We start from the raw sequence: 18,359 nt of genomic DNA on the forward strand, positions 1-18,359 counted from the left end.
AAAGGAGTGCAGTAATTATTATAACCTTATAAACGTGTTTCATACGTTATTTTATATACGGCAGCATTATAAAGCAATTAATAAACAAATACAATAATTAATAAGAATTTAAAATATTTTGATGTCATGGTCTATAATGAAGGGGTTGCTATGACATCAATAATGTATTGATAATCAATTTGAGAAGGATGATCAACGAGCCAATAACGTTAACGATGAAAAGAAGTCCATTTACAACCCATGTATTCCTCACTTCAGTGAGAGATACAAAATGAATATTAATACATGGGAAGTGAAAGGACTTCTTTTTGGCGCTAGGGGAACTTCATTTAAGTTAACCAAAACCATTCTCCTTTCTCTTAAATTTTCTAATGAGGATATTAACAAAATTTGTCTAATGGTATTGAGAGATTCATTATCCATTTTACACAATCATTTGTATAATACTTTGTAATTTTTTTTTACTTCATTTCATTACTCTTCAATGTATTTTCATTTCATATTTCTCCGAAATCAAATTGTACTTTATTTTTAAATTTATCATTGTTCTGTATTCTCTCCGCAATCATATTGTATTTTTAATTTAACCTCTGCTTTGTATTCTGGATCCTAGTGGTCAGCCGTAGATTTCGGCCAGATGTCCCAAATTGTGGAATTTGTGTGTTCTTGGACTTCTTACAAAACAATCGCAGCATTTACATCATTTTCTATGGTCTGTAGTTTACTACAAAGTTTTTATCTGCCACGGAACCGGTCTCTTCACATTTTTTACAAGCTTCCACAATGACAAATTGCAGGGTCTATACCACAATCCATTTCGAGTTCTGAACCTTCTCAATGCTCTCAAACAAATTCAGTTACATTCATAGTAACATTGAATAAGGCTAAATCACATTTGTATAAGCAAGCAAAAACACTATAGGCCTATGTTTGTGGTATGAATTTGCAAAGAAAACTCATATTAACATACTCAAGAACAGTTTTAATTCCTATTTATTTATTTATTTCATTTTCCATAGAAACAATAGTGAAACAATTGAAACAGAAGTTAATGTTTCTGAAACAAATTCTGTTACATTCATAGTAACATTGAATAAGGCTAAATCACATTTGTATAAGCAAGCAAAACCACTATATGTTTGTGTTATGAATTTGCAAAGAAAACTGATATTAACATATTCAAGAATAGTTTTAATTTCTATTTATTTATTTCATTTTCCATAGCAACAACAGTGAAATAATTGAAACAGAAGTTAATGTGAAAATAAATCCCATTATTTTATAAACAAAACTCTATTATTATTTTTATAAACTTACTTTTTAACAAAATTACGGGAATTTCAAATGTTTCATGACTTTTGAATAATCATATATTTATGATTTCAAAAGAGAGTTTCAATATTCTGAAAATACGTATGGCGTAATAATAAGACAACATAAGAAGAAAACACGCAGACACGCAGTAGAAATTTTCTGTAGTGATGGCGGTGCCGGCTTTCTGGTATGGGTCTGAGACTTTGACATTAATAAAAAATAAATCAGGCTGCAGAAATGAAGTTTTTACTAGCAGCTGCAGGTTAGGTGTTATCGGCTGAAAAGATAAATTAAAATGTTAGAAACAAAAATATAGACCTGTAAAAGACTATGGTAGGAAATGGTTGGATAATTTGAACCAACAGTCAGAAGATACAGTAGTATAAGCATTGCAAGTACTGCTATAGAAAGCAAGTTTATGAAGGCCAAAGCAAGATGTATACGATAAAATATACGTATGACCAAAAGAGTTGGAACAGACAGAAGTACCTAATCCTTGTGTGATGTAAATGATGTTGATTTCTAGGATATAATAATGAACTCATCCGACGTTGTCACCACCATCGTCGTCGTCGTCATCATCATCATCATCATCATCATCATCATCCTCCTCCTCCTCCTCCTCCTCCTCCTCCTCCTCAAGAACCGAACCAAATCACCGGAAATCTAAAGATGCTTTGGAAGTATTGACATTGTTAGTACCAGTACCTACCTTATATTTGTTAAACATTGTAATATTTAGGCCATTATCTTTTCCACACAACTCGTGGTGAAACTGCATTAGGACACTGGCTTCTTAATTCAGTGCTGCTCTATGATGTCATGTTTCTTTTAAAAAAAATGGTCTATGAATAAGGCCGTGATTCAAGCATACATGTTCAAAGCTCTAACTGTGTAGTTCATTAGTCAGCTAGTTGCTAGTCACTAGTATAGACTTCAAGTTTGAGACACGCGCTAAACTATCAAGACTGCGAATCGATACGTAGCTCCGAAACATTGGGTGATTTGTGCATCTGAGCGATTCAAAATCGCAAGACTCGCGGCGAAAGTATTAAATCACACTTCAAATGAGGATATGTGTAAATATGAACTAAAATATCCAAATTCTGACGCTGATATGAACGTTTGAGTACGTAGCTGCATGTTGCAACAATTTACCTGAACGCTCGCTTAAGTAAGTGGGGCGGAATGTCGGCATGAAACAGAATAACAGCGGATTTGTCGCTCAGAGCTACCGTTATCATGGGCCCGCGAAGATTATCAACGGCAAAGACGGAAATGACGTGACCCCGGCCAGTGAACCTCCGTGCAACAGCAGCGCCTTTGCGGTTTTAATAGGTTACGGATGCGCTGTTTATTCGGAGTCTTTCCCATGGCAACGCTCAGATATGAATCTCCACTTTTTCACGAATTGCTTAAAACTTGATTCACGAAGTGGTTTCCATTTAAATACTAATTCAGTTAACTATAATGAAGAGCTAGAGATTCTTGAATGGAAAATAACAAATGAACTCTTAAAAATCGTTGGAGTGAAACCTCTTTTGAAAAATCGTACAGATATAGGTATTCTAAATAAAAGATTACATAAAGAAAGAAATAATAGTCAGTTGCATATAATAAAAAAAATTGTTCTACAGATGGGCTCAAAAACGATTTACACACATCAAAATATCACGTGCAAAATACATCTGCGTAAAACGTTACTATTAAATTGATATATACTCGTACATCAAGGTATGTTATGAGACATGTTTAACAAGTAGTATCACAAGTGCTCAAAGTGCTTCCCATTGGCGTGCACAGTTCTGCCGAACGCAAACTACTCCATGAGCAACGTTGACCAATATGTCTACTGTGATACTTTGACTTGAATTTCAGGATGGGGGCACTACGACCCAGCACTGCGACATAGAAGATTAATTGCACTAAACCTCGAACTGAGTGCATTCTCAATCCACACCGGTTGACTAAACTAAGGTTCGTTGTGTATACACGTTTCGAGCAGGTAATCCCGTGTTCGGTTAGTTGCATTCCCACAAGTAAGAATCAGGTTAGTTGCGTCCACCCATTGATTCAATTACCGGTCAGTTGCGTCCTTTAGCATTCGTTAAACAATCCATTAGCGTTAGACTACCCAAGAGACATCACGAGGAGGTTGACTGCATGAACACTCAAAAAAATTTTTTATGCATGTAGCCACTAGAAATACGTAGTTTTGTTTAGTTTCCAGAAGTTTCTTTCAATTAGACAAAAACTTATGTGACAGTGATTTTACAAAATCAAATCGAGATATGGAATTGTTTATTATTTTGGCATTCGTTCTCTGAGAAATATATCTGTCACCATTATATTTTTTTGTTTGTTTTCTTTCTTCCTTCTGTGCTTCTTATTTTGATGTATACATCACACTGTCTTTCCTTCAGAACGTCAACAAAATTGTAGATGGTTGAACGAGATGTGTAGAAATTTGGCGTGAAAAGATCCGCATTTGTTTGTTGTGCGATTTGTCATTGTACTGAACGCTGTCCAAATAACCGGTGGAAACAGGGCTTCGTTATAATTATAATTATCAAAAATGTAATCAGTAAACATTGCAATTCTATCGCCTCCATGATATCTTCAGTAAAACAGTCATCAGTATCTTCTGGATTAAAAAAGGCTAAGCCAAAAAAATACTTCAGAAACTTACATTTTTCTGAGTTTGCTTTAAATTCTGCTGCCAAACAAAATTTTGGATTTTTTCCCACCAATTCTGGCCTAGGTGAAACCGAAGGAAAAACAAGTTTGGCAGCGGTATGTATAGCGAGTTCAGAGTCCACATACATTTCTGTTGGGGCGAATAATACATCTCGTGATTCACACTATCTTATAATACACTGAAAAATTGCTGTATATTTTTCGATTTGTTTATTTTACAGCAAAAAGAAAAATAAAGGCACACATATTTCAATAACAAGTCAGGTAGAAGGGACGCAACTAACCGTCCTACTCGTCCCTGCACCAACCCCATCCGTGAGTCGCCAGCTGGCTTTTGGGGAATGCTTATGCATGATATTTGTAGCCGAACGGTCGAGCTCTTGTACAAATGCAGTACGCTGCATAGTGGACTTAACCCAGACTATGGTAATGATGACAATGACATGTGAATAAATGATGGCGAAATAAGCCCGAGGTCCAACGCCGAAAGTTATCCGCAGTTCGACTTCATTTTGGTTGTAGGAATACATCGGATAAAACCCCAACCAGATAATTTCTCCCAACCAGGATTTGAACCCGGGCTCGCTCGTTTCACAATCAGACATGTTAACTTTTACCCCACAGCGGTGGATTAATGTGGTGTTGAATATGCCATTTCAAATTTCTCACGTAGCTCCGCCAATGTGTGATACTTCGCATCGTATATTTAGTAAAAGTCGAGAGAAGTTAAACTTAATAATTTGATCATCAATGTATTGTGTTCTACATAGTCAAAAGCTTTAGCCAAATCACAAAATATTCCTTCAGCATGCAATTTCGAATTTAAAGAATTCATTACTTCACTCATCAACATAAAACCGGCCACCGGCGTGGCTCAGTCGGTTAAGACGCTTGCCTGCCGGTCTGAAATTGTGCTCGGGCGCGGGTTCGATCCCCGCTTGGGCTGATTACCTGGTTGGGTTTTTTCCGAGGTTTTCCCCAATCGTAAGGTGAATTCCAGGTAATCTATGGCGAATCCTCGGCCTCATCTCGCCAAATACCATCTCGCTATCACAAACTCATCAACTCTAAATAACATCGTAGTTGATACAGCGTCGTTAAATAACGGACTAAAATAAAAAAAAAACATAAAAGCTGCACTCTCTGTTGATTTTTTTTAAGTGATATTTGGAATGAGGTGAAGTTAGAGTGTGTTGGTGGAATGAAAGAGACAAACGAGAGTAACCCTAGAAAAATCCTCTGCAACGCCTGTTTTGTTCTCCATTAATCCTATCACCTGGACAGAATCGAAACCTTGCTGCCTAAATGGAAGACCAGCTCTCTAACCTTTAGTTACAGACGTGGCTATTAAAATTATTTCAGGAACGCAAAATACTTTCTGTTGACAGTAGTAGAATACAGATTGCTAGACAAAAGACAAAATGGAAGCATAAAAAAAACAAATCAGAAATACAGTCATGAACAATTGAATAGGTCACTTTTCAAGACATCCGACTATTATCGGAAGTATGTCCAGGAAGCCACCGGTCGGCTAAGGCGCTTTCCTGCCGATCCGGAGTTGCTCTCGGACGCGGTTCGATTCTCCCTTGGGCTGATTACCTGGTTGGGTTTTTTCCGAGGTTTTCCCCAACCGTAAGGCAAATGTCAGGTAACCGAATCCTCGGCCTCACCTCGCCAAATATATCGCTATCATCAATTACATCGACGCTAAATAACCTCGTAGTTGATACAGCGTCGTTAAATAACCAAGTAAAAAAAACGTCCAGGACGTAGGTTAAATGATGAAGGTACGCTATACACCGTAAAATAAGGTGACCAGATTTTCAAGTCCCAAAATCGAGATATCTCGTAAATTGGGATAGTAAATGAATAGTAAACTTTTATATAAATTTACATAATAAATGTAAATACGCAATAAAAATAAACATAATCACGATAAAAACAACACATTGCAATACATGTATACAACAACATAAAAACACAAAAATAACATATTAGACATATTATACATATTACAATCGATTACATGTGTTGCATAAATCTGTCCAGAAGGGAGTCAACTTAAATGTTCCTTGAGTTCTTAATTACAAATTCAATCTACTATAGTGCGGTTGCTAGCTTGTCTTTCTCCTTGAGGATGGCTGCTCTTACTTCCGCCATGCTTATCACGTGTGTTATATGATTCTCGCGATGATTAAGCTACTTCTGTTAGGAGAAAGGAAAAATTTTTCCCCAAGATTCCATTGGGATCTTTGTGACAGTGCTGGTTAACTTTCTTCCAATGCCAAGAAAAGACTCTGCTCTTTGTTAGCGCCTCTTGACCTTCGGCTTTCTTTGCTCTTCTATGAAGTTAATTTCCTTTCTCTTTGCTTTCATTTTCTCTGCATAGAGATTTAAATTTGCTTCGGAGATGTCTGTACATGCTCTGTGCAGAAGCTTGATCGTTTCTTTTCTCTGTTCGTAGCTCTCAGCATCAAACCAAACACTAGCTGTCCTTTGCCCCTGGGAGATGAGTGATTATTTTTATATAGATTTTTATTCTTTTCAGAAGAGGATGTATTTAGCCCTTTTTAAGGAGGTCTGAAACTTCATCAATTGCGTGTTTTACGGTTTCCGGTTGTGTCTCACCAGCTTTCTAGACAATGTAGGGAATTGTACTGTTTTTTTTTTTGTCGGCTTCTCTGCTTTGTTAGTTAAATTCTTGATTCTGCCGATAGATGTTTTTTTAGAATAGCGACTGGTGAGAAGAGTACTTTTCTTATGAGTCATATGAAAGTGCAAACTTGTAGCATCAGGCATGGAATGAAAACTTTAATCACTTATTGCTATTAGAGGAGAGAAATTCGCTCCGGCGCCGGGTATTAAACCCGGGTCCTTGGTTCTACGTACAGTACCAAGCGCTCTAAGGGTACGTACACGTTGAAGCAACGATAAACGATAAGAGAAATGATCTAGCGACGCTTTGGTATTATCAAAGAATCAAGTGTTCATACCGGAGCAACGAGGACGCGGGAAGCGAACATTTTGATTTATCAGTAGAAGATATTCTATGCATCCACTTAATGAAAAAAGATATATAGGATATATCAGCTGCTAGGTTCAAGGTTAATATAACTTAAATACGTACAAAATTGAACTCGATTCTTATCCCAAAGCTAGTATAATTCATTGTGTTGTGATTGGTTCTTGTGATCACATAGGCCTAACGTATCTCGAATAAATACACAACTGATCAACTTACCAATATTTATGATAATTAATTTAATATACCGAAATGATAATAAATCTATTAATATTCGGATATATTGATAACCACCGGTATTTATACAGATTAATATTATCTTAATCAGAGATCATATGAACGACAAGAGCGAAGAAAATGGAACTTTTCTTTTTCGTCGCTTTTATCGTGTATCTTCGCTTTTATCGTTGCTCCAATATGCACACCTCAGTGCCAATGCATGCTTCAATTCTCTCTGATATAGCATCGCTGCTTCTTTTATCGTTTATCGTCGCTCCAACGTGTACGTACCCTCACACAGAGTTACGCCGAAGTTCAATCCACAGCACCAAATCGAATTCTCCTCCTCTAGTGTTTTTCTCCACTAATATCAATCGTTACCATAACAAATAAATTCTGTATGGCCAGAAAATTAATTTTAGCCAATCACATGGCTTAGGCTATAACATTTCCCCCAATCGAAACACAGCGCATTGTAATACTGGCACTGCCAGCTCCTCTTATTGGCTACCACTCACATTTAATTCAATTTTGAAGTAAATGAGATATCGTACTACTATTGCCAGTAGTGGCAACCGGCTATATTGTCAACTTTACAGTTCACATCCCTTAAAAACTTGACTTTGAATGTAGAAAAACCTAAATGGGGATAAATCATAACATTTTGACAAAATTCAGGACAAATAAAATTGGCAACCCAAAATGACTTCAGAAAAATCTGGGACATTCCTTCATAAATAGTTTTCTACCAAAGGGCAGGTCTTTCACTGCAAACCCAGCATTCTTCAGTCTTTCCTATTTTCCGCCTTCCTCTTTGTCTCCGCATATGATCCATATATCTTTATGTCGTCCATCATCGTCTACCACGAACTCTTCTCCCGTTCACCATTTCTTCCAGTGCATCCTTCAGTAGGCAGTTTCTTCTCAACCAGTGACCCAGCCAATTCTTTTTCCTCGATTTGATCAGTTTCAGCATCATTCTTTCTTCATTCACTCTTTCCTACATAGCTTCGTTTCTCACTCTGTCTGTCCATTTCACACGCTCCATCCTTCTCCATATCCACATTTCAAATGCTTCTATTCGTTTCTCTTCACTTCGTCGTAATGTCTATGTTTCTGTCCCATGCAATGCTACACTCCACACAAAGCACTTCATTAGTCTCTTGCTTAGCTCTTTCTCCAGAGGCCCGCAGACGATGCTCCTTTTTCTATTAAAAGTTTCTTTTGCCATTGCAATTCTCCTTTTGACTTCTTGGCAGCAGCTCATGTTACTGCTTATAGTACATCCCAAGTATTTGAAACTGTTCACTTGCTGTACTACCTCATTTATAATTCGCAAGTTTACCTTCTTTACTTTTCTTCTTATGACCATGGTCTTCGTCTTGTTGGCATTTATCTCCATTTCATACTGCTCACAGCTGTCTTTTAGCTCCAGTAGCATATCCCTTAGTATCATCTCCTCTTCTGCTAACAATGTCATATGATCAGCAAATCTTATACGGTTTATTTTTCTTCCGTCTACTATCACTCCTTCCATGTTCTGAAAACAGTTCTTTATTAAATCCTCCAAGTAGATGTTGAACAGGGTAAGTGATAAAGGGCATCCTTGTCGTATTCCTCTCCCTATTAAACTTCCTTCTGACATTTCTTCTCATATCCTGACTTCGACCTATTGTTTCATATAAAGGTTATTGAACAGCCTCCTCTCTTTCCAAACAACGCCAATTTTCTTTAGGATCCCCATCAGTTTATTCCAATCCACTCTGTCAAACGCCTTTTCTAAGTCCACAAATACTATATGCACTTCTTTATTCTCCTCCAGGTATCTTTCGCCGATTGTTCGTAGCAGTCCAATTAAGGGGTCTAAATTCGGGACTATCCCGGAAGATTCTGGACAGATGGTCACCTTACGCAAAAGGTTTTGGAATGATCAATTTTATTGTGGAATAAAATAAATAGCAATGATTCAACAGCAGCAAGATCAGAAATAATTAGACTCAATCTCTCTGTTTCGCTTCACTGTGTCGGCTCATTGCTGTCAATCGATCAATTTCTCTTCACGGACATGCCATAGCAGACATCCTCTCTCATGTCTTAAATCGCCTCAGGGAATGAATAACTTCATCTTCAACGAAATTGCTCAGTTCAATAAAATTCTTCTTTGCATCATGTCATTGCTTCGTCTAATTAACTATGTACTTCTCGTAAGAATTTTATTCACAAGTTTGTTTTGCCCTCATGTCTCAGTATATCCTGAGTCTGACGGTGATTATTTATGGTCGTTATGATGTAGAGAAATGTAAGTAATCCGTGGTAATTGTGTGATTGCAGAGATTCTGCACTTGTCGGCGGAGCCAGACTTTCGAGACGTGCGCCTGCGTTGGGAATACGATCGCCACGCTCCCAAGTTGTACGGCTTCCAGGTGCACTACTGCGAACTGCAGGCCTGGGGACAGAACCGATGTCGAACCAAGGTGAGATCGACGAGTCTCATTTTGTTCTCTGTGTACGATATCGTTATCCTATTGTAGAGAATCCTACTGCAACAGTTGTATTTGATGTAATTATTGTGAAGAAATATAACTGTATGTTATATAATTTTACAGAGATCCTTTTATGTCCTTGTAGAGAGAGAGAGAGAGAGAGAGAGAGACTGAAATGTATAGGGTCTTTTGTAAACACATTGAAGTATAAAATTATGTCTTTGTAGAGAGATCCAACTGTGAATTATGTAATTTCAGAGCAGGGGCGTAACTAACGGGCCCACAGGGCCCGCGATACGGAGGGGAGGTAGAAAACCGTTCTATATTTTACCTGCAGACATTATTTCTATTTTGAATAGTATTCACACGATATTTCGTTCATGCAAATGTATACTACTTAGCCATAGGCGGAGTTATGAGGGAGCATAGGGGGGCACTGCCTCCTCCAAACTTGGTTGAACTCTTTTTTTTTCTATTAACGTTAGAAAATATTGAATTCAAAAGTTTTTTCTTGCTTTTGTTTATGATTAAGTTTCTCTGCTTAAATTGACGAATTAATGTCTTCAGACCATGTGTCTGGACTATAATATTTATTTTAAATTTCTAAATGTATAAGAATTTCTATACCTCATTTGAGGAATGCAAGCATTGTAATGTTTTTGTAACAGCCTGTACTGATGTGTTAGAACTCTGCAGGTGTTCAAGCAGCCCTTGTAAAAATATGAATAACATACTGCACAACAATGCAGAAAAAAGAAAAGTGATCCCGATATAATGTGTGAACTTAAAGACGAGATTAAATAAAATAATTAGTATTTACATTTCATATAATATCTTGCTTTTTTGAATAAACAGATGAAGTAAATGTAAAATTGGTCCACCGCTGTGGACGTCTGGTCATGAAACAAGCGGGCCCAGGTTCAAATCCTGGTTGGGACAAGTTACTTGGTTGGGATTTTTCCTCAACCAGTTGAAGCAGAATTGCTGGACCTCGGACTCATTTCGCCATCATTAATTCACATACCATTAACCATACAATAGCCCGGGTTAAGTTCACTGTGCGACGTGCTGTACTTGTGCAAAAGCATGGCCGTTCAGGTACCCAATCATTCACAGAATAGGAGTGATAAGCACAATAAGCCTCAGGCTGCAGTGCAAGCCTTCGGGTCCTTCCTTCGTACAAGAGGAAAGAAAAAGTAAAATTCTCTGTACATTTTGTTACAACTTTACTTTATTTTACAATACCTTTATTAATTGATCATATTCCGATATATTGTACCAAGGTCAAGCTATAACACGAGGGGGAGGTAAATGAGGTCCCCCATAATCTCGTTACATCGGGATTCTATGGTTTTGCTTTGCCCCCCAAGGAAACGGTTTTCTCTCCGCCTATGCACTTAGCATTATTACAATAGTTTCTTCCAACAATCACTTCTCAAGTTGCTATATATATTTTTTTCTTTTCGATGACGCAAATTTAATCCCTATCCCGCTTCTCCATCACGTTTTCAACTCTCAGCTATGACTGAAAAATAGTTCCCTGGATAATATGACAACCAAAAGCACTAAAAAAACTCTACCTTACGAGATGGTCGTCGCGGTTTGATAGCTTATTCACGTTGACAGGGAGTTTTTGTAGGTGACTATATGCTTTCAAATTATAATTACGTTCTCGAACAAATCTTCCGAAAAAAAAAAACAGCTCTTACATTGAAAAATGAACTGAATTCCTTTGACTTTGTAGTTATGCTTGTGTTTTAGTATGAAATATTAGGCCTACAGTACGCCAATATTGTTTCAAAATATTTACAAGAAAAGTCCATTGACTTATTCACGGCCACATCACTGTTAAAAATAAATCTGAAATAATGATAGAGTATCTTTATGTCTATTGGTGGATACTTCGTCATTTGAGGCAGTAATTTTCGAGTACTATTGTAAAGGAAGCAGAGGAAATCTCAGATTCCTGGAAAAAGACCCTGTTTTCAAAGCAACACGGCAACGCCATGTTAAAAAGTTCTTTGATGAATTGGCAGTTGAACGATTATAGAACGCAGAAGAAAGGTTCTGAGTATATGTTTTTAATGGTTGCCTGGACATCATAATTCAGCAGGTTAACGTACGCTTTGAAAGCATGAACATCTCCGCTAAATTCTCGCTGCTCCTGCCATCAAAACTCAACACCTTAACTGAAAAGGAAATTATCGAAAAAGCCAACATATTTTAGGAATATTATGCTACAGGATTTATTTATTACTTTTCCTCAACAACTGATCAGTTTTCGATTCACAATGATGGAAGGAATTCGTACTTTCAACAATAAAGAAAATGAGAAAATGGCCGAATTATTAATAATTGTAGAAAATTCTGCTATTGCTAGCAGTGTTCCTGATCTATTGTACAGCTCTGCAACTTTCCTTCTCCTCACTTTACCACCAGTCACTATAGCATTGACCGAAGCACCCATTCAGTAAGCTAAAAGTAATAAAGATACATCTTCATAGTACAATGTCGCAGATGAGACTGAGTTCATGACCTGTACTCGCCATTGAAAGTGAAGAAAGCAGAAATATTGACGTTAAGGGTTAAGTACAGCTTACAGCAGTAAAATTTTTGGAAATATTCAACTTTTTTTTTTCCTCTTGTACAGAACTGAGGGACCCGAAGGCTTACACTGCAGCCTGAAGCTTATTGTGCTTACCACTCCTATTCTGTGAATGATTGGGTAGCCGAACGGCCGTACTCTTATACAAGTACATCACGCCGCACCGTGAACTTAACCCGGGCTATTGTATTGATGATGATGATGATGATGTTTATTATTATTATTATTATTATTATTATTATTATTATTATTATATGTGAATTAATGATGGCGAAATGAGTTCGAGGTCCAACACTGAAAATTACCCAGCAGTTATGCTTCAATTGGTTGAGGAAAAACTCCAACCAAGTAACTTGTCCCAACCAAGATTTGAATCTGGGCCCGCTAGTTTCATGACCAGACATGCTAATCATTACTCCACAGCGGTGGACCAATTTTACATTTACTTTATCTGTTTATTTAAAAAGCAAGATATCATTTGAAATGTAAACTCTAATTATTTTATTTAATCTCTTCCTTAAATTTACACATTATATTGGGATCACTTTTCTTTTTTCTGCATTGTTGTTCCGTATGTTATTCATATTTCTCCAAGTGACTGCTTGAACACTTGCAGAGTTCTAACACGTCAGCAGTCTGTTACAAAAAAACATTACAATGCTTCCATTCCTCAAATGAGGTATAGAAATTCTTATACATTCAGAAATTTAAAATAAATATTATAGTCCATACACATGGTCTGAAGACATTAATTCGTCACTTTAAGCACAGAAACTTACTGATAAACAAAAGCAAGAAAAATCTTTTGAACTCAATATTTTCTAACGTTAATAGAAAAAAAAAGAGTTCGGCCAAGTTTTGGGGGCAGTGCCCCCCATAACTCCGCCTATGTTCATTGTTATAAAGAGGTTCTACAGAGGTCCTAAAGAATCTTCCTTTCTTGCAGAGAGGTCGTACAGAATCTTAATTGTTGCAGATAAGTCTACAGGAACTCTCATTGTTGCGGGGAGGACCTACATAGTCTTTCACTCTTGCAGAGAGATCCTACTGTGTCTTGCAGTATTGCCTACAGCTCTTATTGAGCTTTTCATTCTTACAGAATAGGCCAGCAGCATACTGTATCGCCCATTTTGTCTCAGACCGTTCGATGTGATTACACAGGATGTCCGATGCAGTATGCTGCAGCCTCATAACTAGGGAACGGATTTCTAGTTCTTATCTATTTTGCTTGCTGCGTCCTAGACGTATGTTATTCAGATATCTCTATGCTTCATGTACACAGGATCCCCCTAGTAAAATTCTTTAGGTCCTAGACGTCTAAATGAATCATAAACCCCTAAGACCCATGTTCGTGCCTTAAAAGCGCCTTTTTATTTAGTCCATCCTAGCATAAAAGGGGTGGTAGGTTGTTCAGGTTAGGCGAGAGCTTACAAATTAATTTTCGCGTCGATGCACCCCGTTATGCGAAATGAAACTAACCAATCAGCAATCAGTCTCTTTCACTGATATACCTAATTTAAGTCTTCACTTCAGAAGCGTTCATTTTCAGCATCAGTTCTTTGCACATAAATTCCATCTAAAATGGAATATTTACTAAAAATAAAATTATTAATTGTCAACTTTATATGAACTCCTAAAAATCCTAAATAAAATCATAAATCTCTCTCTTTTTTTAACGACTAGAAATCCGTTCCCTACTCATAACAATGCATGTAATCACAGTCATGTAGAAAGGTCCGAGACAAAACCATCCTGTCCGAGGCAGTATGCTGCCGTCTTACGTCACTATATGTTTGTATTATTGCAGAGAATTCCTACTGCATTTTCCATTGTTACAGAAAGGCCCTACAGAGTATTTATTTATTGCAGAGAAGTCAAATTGTGTTCTTCATTATCGTAGGCCTACTACGTTTCTCATCGTTGCAAAGAGCTTCTATTATTGCCGAGAGATCCAACTGTGTTTTACATTGTTTTATTGTAGCAGAGGCAACATACTGTTTTAATTACTGCAGAGCGTTCTTACTATAGTTTATATACAAATTGCAGGAGTGAATCGGGCGATTTTGTAACAGCGCTTATTTTGCTTTGGCTTGAGTGGTGGGAATGAGGGTGACGCCCTCTGGTAAAGCACTTCAAGGCATTTCTGTTACAATGGAGTTACGATCAGGAGCGCAACGTGCTTATGCTGTAAAAGCATTTTACAAAAACGGCGGGCGACTGTTACGTGATCGCTCAGCGTGAATTTCGGAGAGAGTTCGGGATTCATTGGAATCATGCTGCTCCGTCATCTCATGCCATCAAGGCCTGGGTTCGTAACTTTGAGCTGTGAGGAATTTGTTTCCTAATCATGTTATCTCCAGACACGGGGATTATTGGATGACCGGCTTTCAGACTGTGACTTCTTTCTCTGGGGGTACTTGAAATCTCATGTTTTTAGTGCTCCAGGTCCACACACGATTCAGGGGTTTAAACACCGAATTCGGTAAGAAATTGAACGAATTCCTGTGGCGATGCTGCAAAGAGTAATGGGTGATGTTAGGAAAGAAACGATTTACCGAGTGCGTACACAGGGATGGTGGTCATTTGCAGAACGTTATTTTCGCAAAATAAGGACTGTTCATTCAGTTAAATTGCTTGTAAACTAAATGCTTATATGTATACTTTGTGTTCGTCTGTGATAAAGGTGAATAAATCTAGTCATTCACCAATGATAACGTTTTTAAAATCGCCCTATTCATTGCCGCACTCTGTATCTTTGTAGACACCTTACTGTGTTGTTTCTTGTTTGTACACCGCTTCTCTGGAAATCTTTGAGTTCGATTGGTTGTTTTGCAGCTGGTAGACGACTCACTGGGACGTGAGGTAATCTCCGAGAACTCCAAGTTCCGCGTGTACTCCGTCATCATCAGTGGTCTTCGCATGTCCACTAATTACTCGTTCGAAGTGTGGCCCGTGGAGACCGGGCTCAGAGAAGACCTCCGCAGCGAAAGTAAATTGATGCACAAGAGCATTATCGTCCCTACCAAAGGCTGTGAGTTCTGAATATGTGACTTTGTCCATTATAAATTCCTATGAAGTAGCAAGCACACTATTTAAAATGTAATTTTTATATCCTTACTTCAGATGGGAAAGGTGGAAGGGGCGACATTTGTAAGACGGAATGTATTAATTACCTCTGATTATAAGATGGTAGCTAGGTAAGGATGATAAATTTCGATGTGGGCAAAAATATAGACGAAGAAATTTACATAGTGTTGCCTTATTCAGAGATAGTGTTTTCTAGCTTGTAATGTTAAATCTAGGGTGACCAGATTCACATCGATAAACGAAGAGGACACAAAGCTTAAAAAAGGAGGACATTGTTTGAAAAAAGAGGACAGAAAATATGTATTTAGATTTAGGCTTATTGTACATGTAGTTTAAATTCCGTCATTATCTATTTTATTACAAAATATTTACAGTAGAGATTTAGGGTTATATCATACTACTTAATACTACATTATGCAACGAGCCTATAATGGTAGTAATTAAGACGCGAGTATGTTTGTTTATGAAACGAGCGCAAGCGAGCTTCATAATTTTCATACAAGCGTCTTAATTACCATTATAGGCAAGTTTCATACGACTTTTTATGCTCGACCATATTTCTAACTTGAAATTATTCAGAAGTATTCATGTTATGGTTATGTAAGTGAGGAGTGGAACTGACCTGAATTGTGAGATGTGCGCAGACGCGAAAATATTATTTTTTTCCGAAACACGAATGTCATTGGCCTTGATATAATCTAGAGAATAACATGAACATTAGGCTTGATGTAACCTAGAAATTGATTTAGAATTGAAAAACGAGATAACAAATTGAATTTATTTGAATATTATTTAAAATTAACGCTAATTATTATAGTAACAGAATATAACCTTCTGCAACAGTATTGGGTTTCCAGCCTCCGTGACTTTTCGCTAATTGTCTTTCGATTGCATATCCGAGAATAATCGATACTTGCTGTTTTATAATGGTACAATCAGTACAAAGGTAATTTCACATTGGCTGAACAACTGAATTATAATGAATAGGTGTATTTTAATGAGGTGCATTAAAGGGCTACTACCAGGTGTATAATTACTACATTTCGGCATGGTCGAGCATAAAAATATATTAATATCTATTTTATTACACAATATTATGAAAAAATAATAATGATTTTACAGTTAGCTACATATCAAAGTCGAGGGAACTATAATTGAATCGATTACTTCGAAAACGTAGCTAACATGTGACATTTTCGCGCATGTTACTTTTTTTAACTGGAGTACTCTTTACTTTTTCCTATAACATATTGTTATTAAAAATCATAAAATAAGTCACATACATCATCTATAGAAATGGATAAGAAATGGACTTTTAGTTTGGTGAACGTAATAAATGCTACTGAAGTAGTTTGCGCAGAACAGTACATGTTACATTTTCGAAATAACAGATTCACTTATTAAAGAGGACAGATAATATCTATTTATATTTAGGCTTAGGCCTATATTATACTTAAAATTATGTCAATATATTATATTTTATTACAGCATAGGTCTACTTATGACAAAACTTGATATAAAATGATTTTACAGTTAGCTACATGTATGAAAGCAACGACAATAAGAAATAGGAGCAAAGAGAGTTATGATCGTTGGCAAAGAGTATATTCCACCTACAGGCAAATTACTTGAGAAAGGCGTCAAATCAGATAATTTCAAAATATCAGGCATAGGCCTACAAGTTACGAAAAGGAGGACATTTCTTAATTTTTTTAAATCCGCCAGGACCCCGGACAAAGGCCTAAAAAGAAGGACATGTCCGGACAAAAGAGGACTTCTGGTCACTCTATATAAATCTATTAACACAAGTTTCTTGATTTTACTTCCCTTCTGACGGAAACCATGCTAGATATTATTTCCCTAAACATTAACGTCCTCTGCTCGATTTAAACCCTCGAATCTCGGTAAATATGTTAACCGCTTAGGGTAACCAACCGTGAAAATTTGTTGTTGCTTTTCTAATACTCCCTGTATATTCATCAAGCTAAAACTCAGTAGACCTAAAGCTTACAATAATAAGAGAGGAAATATGAGTGTTTAGGCTTTCGTGGTGACTATGATTAGAATTAGGCATTTGGGTGTTCCACCATGTCCTGGAACTTGACATTTTCAACGTTTCAGAACTACATACAAGTTCCATCATCAGGTTAGATAGGTACGACCAAAGGGTCGCCTACTCTGTTGAGTTCGTTACGCTCAGTCTCAGCTATCCGGATTAGCCCTGCAGAACACTATTACAAACCGGGATGTATCACTCCGCCGTTGTTAAAAAATATTCGTGACACCATATTTAATAATACACATAGATCTGTTCAGACGTTTGAGATAAGCAGGGCATATAGCACGTATGGGTGAATCCAGAAATGCATAGAGTGTGTTAGTTGAGAGACTTGAGGGGAAAAGTACCTTCGGGGAGGCCGAGACGTAGATGGGAGGAGAATATTAAAATGGATTTGAGGGAGGTGGGATATGATGCTAGGGACTGTTAATTGCTCAGGATAGGGACCGATGGTGGGCTTATGTGAGGGCGGCAATGAACTTCCGCGTTCTTTAAAAGTAAGTATATCTATACAGATCTGTTCACATGGCAACAAACAAAAGAAAATCTTTCTTTGTATTATACAGCATTTATTTAAAACTATCTTTAAAAGCTTATCAATAAAAATAAAATGGATGTATTTCGCTAGACTATTTCATGGGAGAAAACGTGCGATGCATCCAACAGCCAATCAGAGTTCTCAAGACCATATGCATATGTTTACATCATTTTATTTTTTTTATTTGACATTTGATATTTACAAACCTATCTTTGGTGTCTTACATTTTGTAATGGTAGCCATACCTGTATGTTCTTTACAGTACCTATTTACCTGTGTACAAATATTTAAAGTGAGTTCGGACTTGATATGAATGGATATCTTGTCGGATTTCA

The 18,359-nt window shown here is 37.1% G+C and overlaps 1 protein-coding gene across 2 annotated transcripts in view; it reads left to right on the forward strand.

The window, feature by feature from the left end:
* LOC138696509 (uncharacterized) overlaps nt 1-18,359 on the forward strand; it is a 175,580-nt gene that overhangs the window by 146,377 nt on the left and 10,844 nt on the right. For both annotated transcript variants that reach the window (XM_069821565.1, XM_069821564.1), the window contains 2 exons: nt 9,584-9,726; nt 15,176-15,371. In XM_069821565.1, coding sequence (XP_069677666.1) covers nt 9,584-9,726; nt 15,176-15,371 — 339 coding nt within the window. The remainder of the gene's footprint in view (nt 1-9,583; nt 9,727-15,175; nt 15,372-18,359) is intronic.

Source organism: Periplaneta americana, chromosome 3 (assembly GCF_040183065.1).
Source record: "Periplaneta americana isolate PAMFEO1 chromosome 3, P.americana_PAMFEO1_priV1, whole genome shotgun sequence".
In the NCBI taxonomy this organism is placed as follows: domain Eukaryota; kingdom Metazoa; phylum Arthropoda; class Insecta; order Blattodea; family Blattidae; genus Periplaneta; species Periplaneta americana.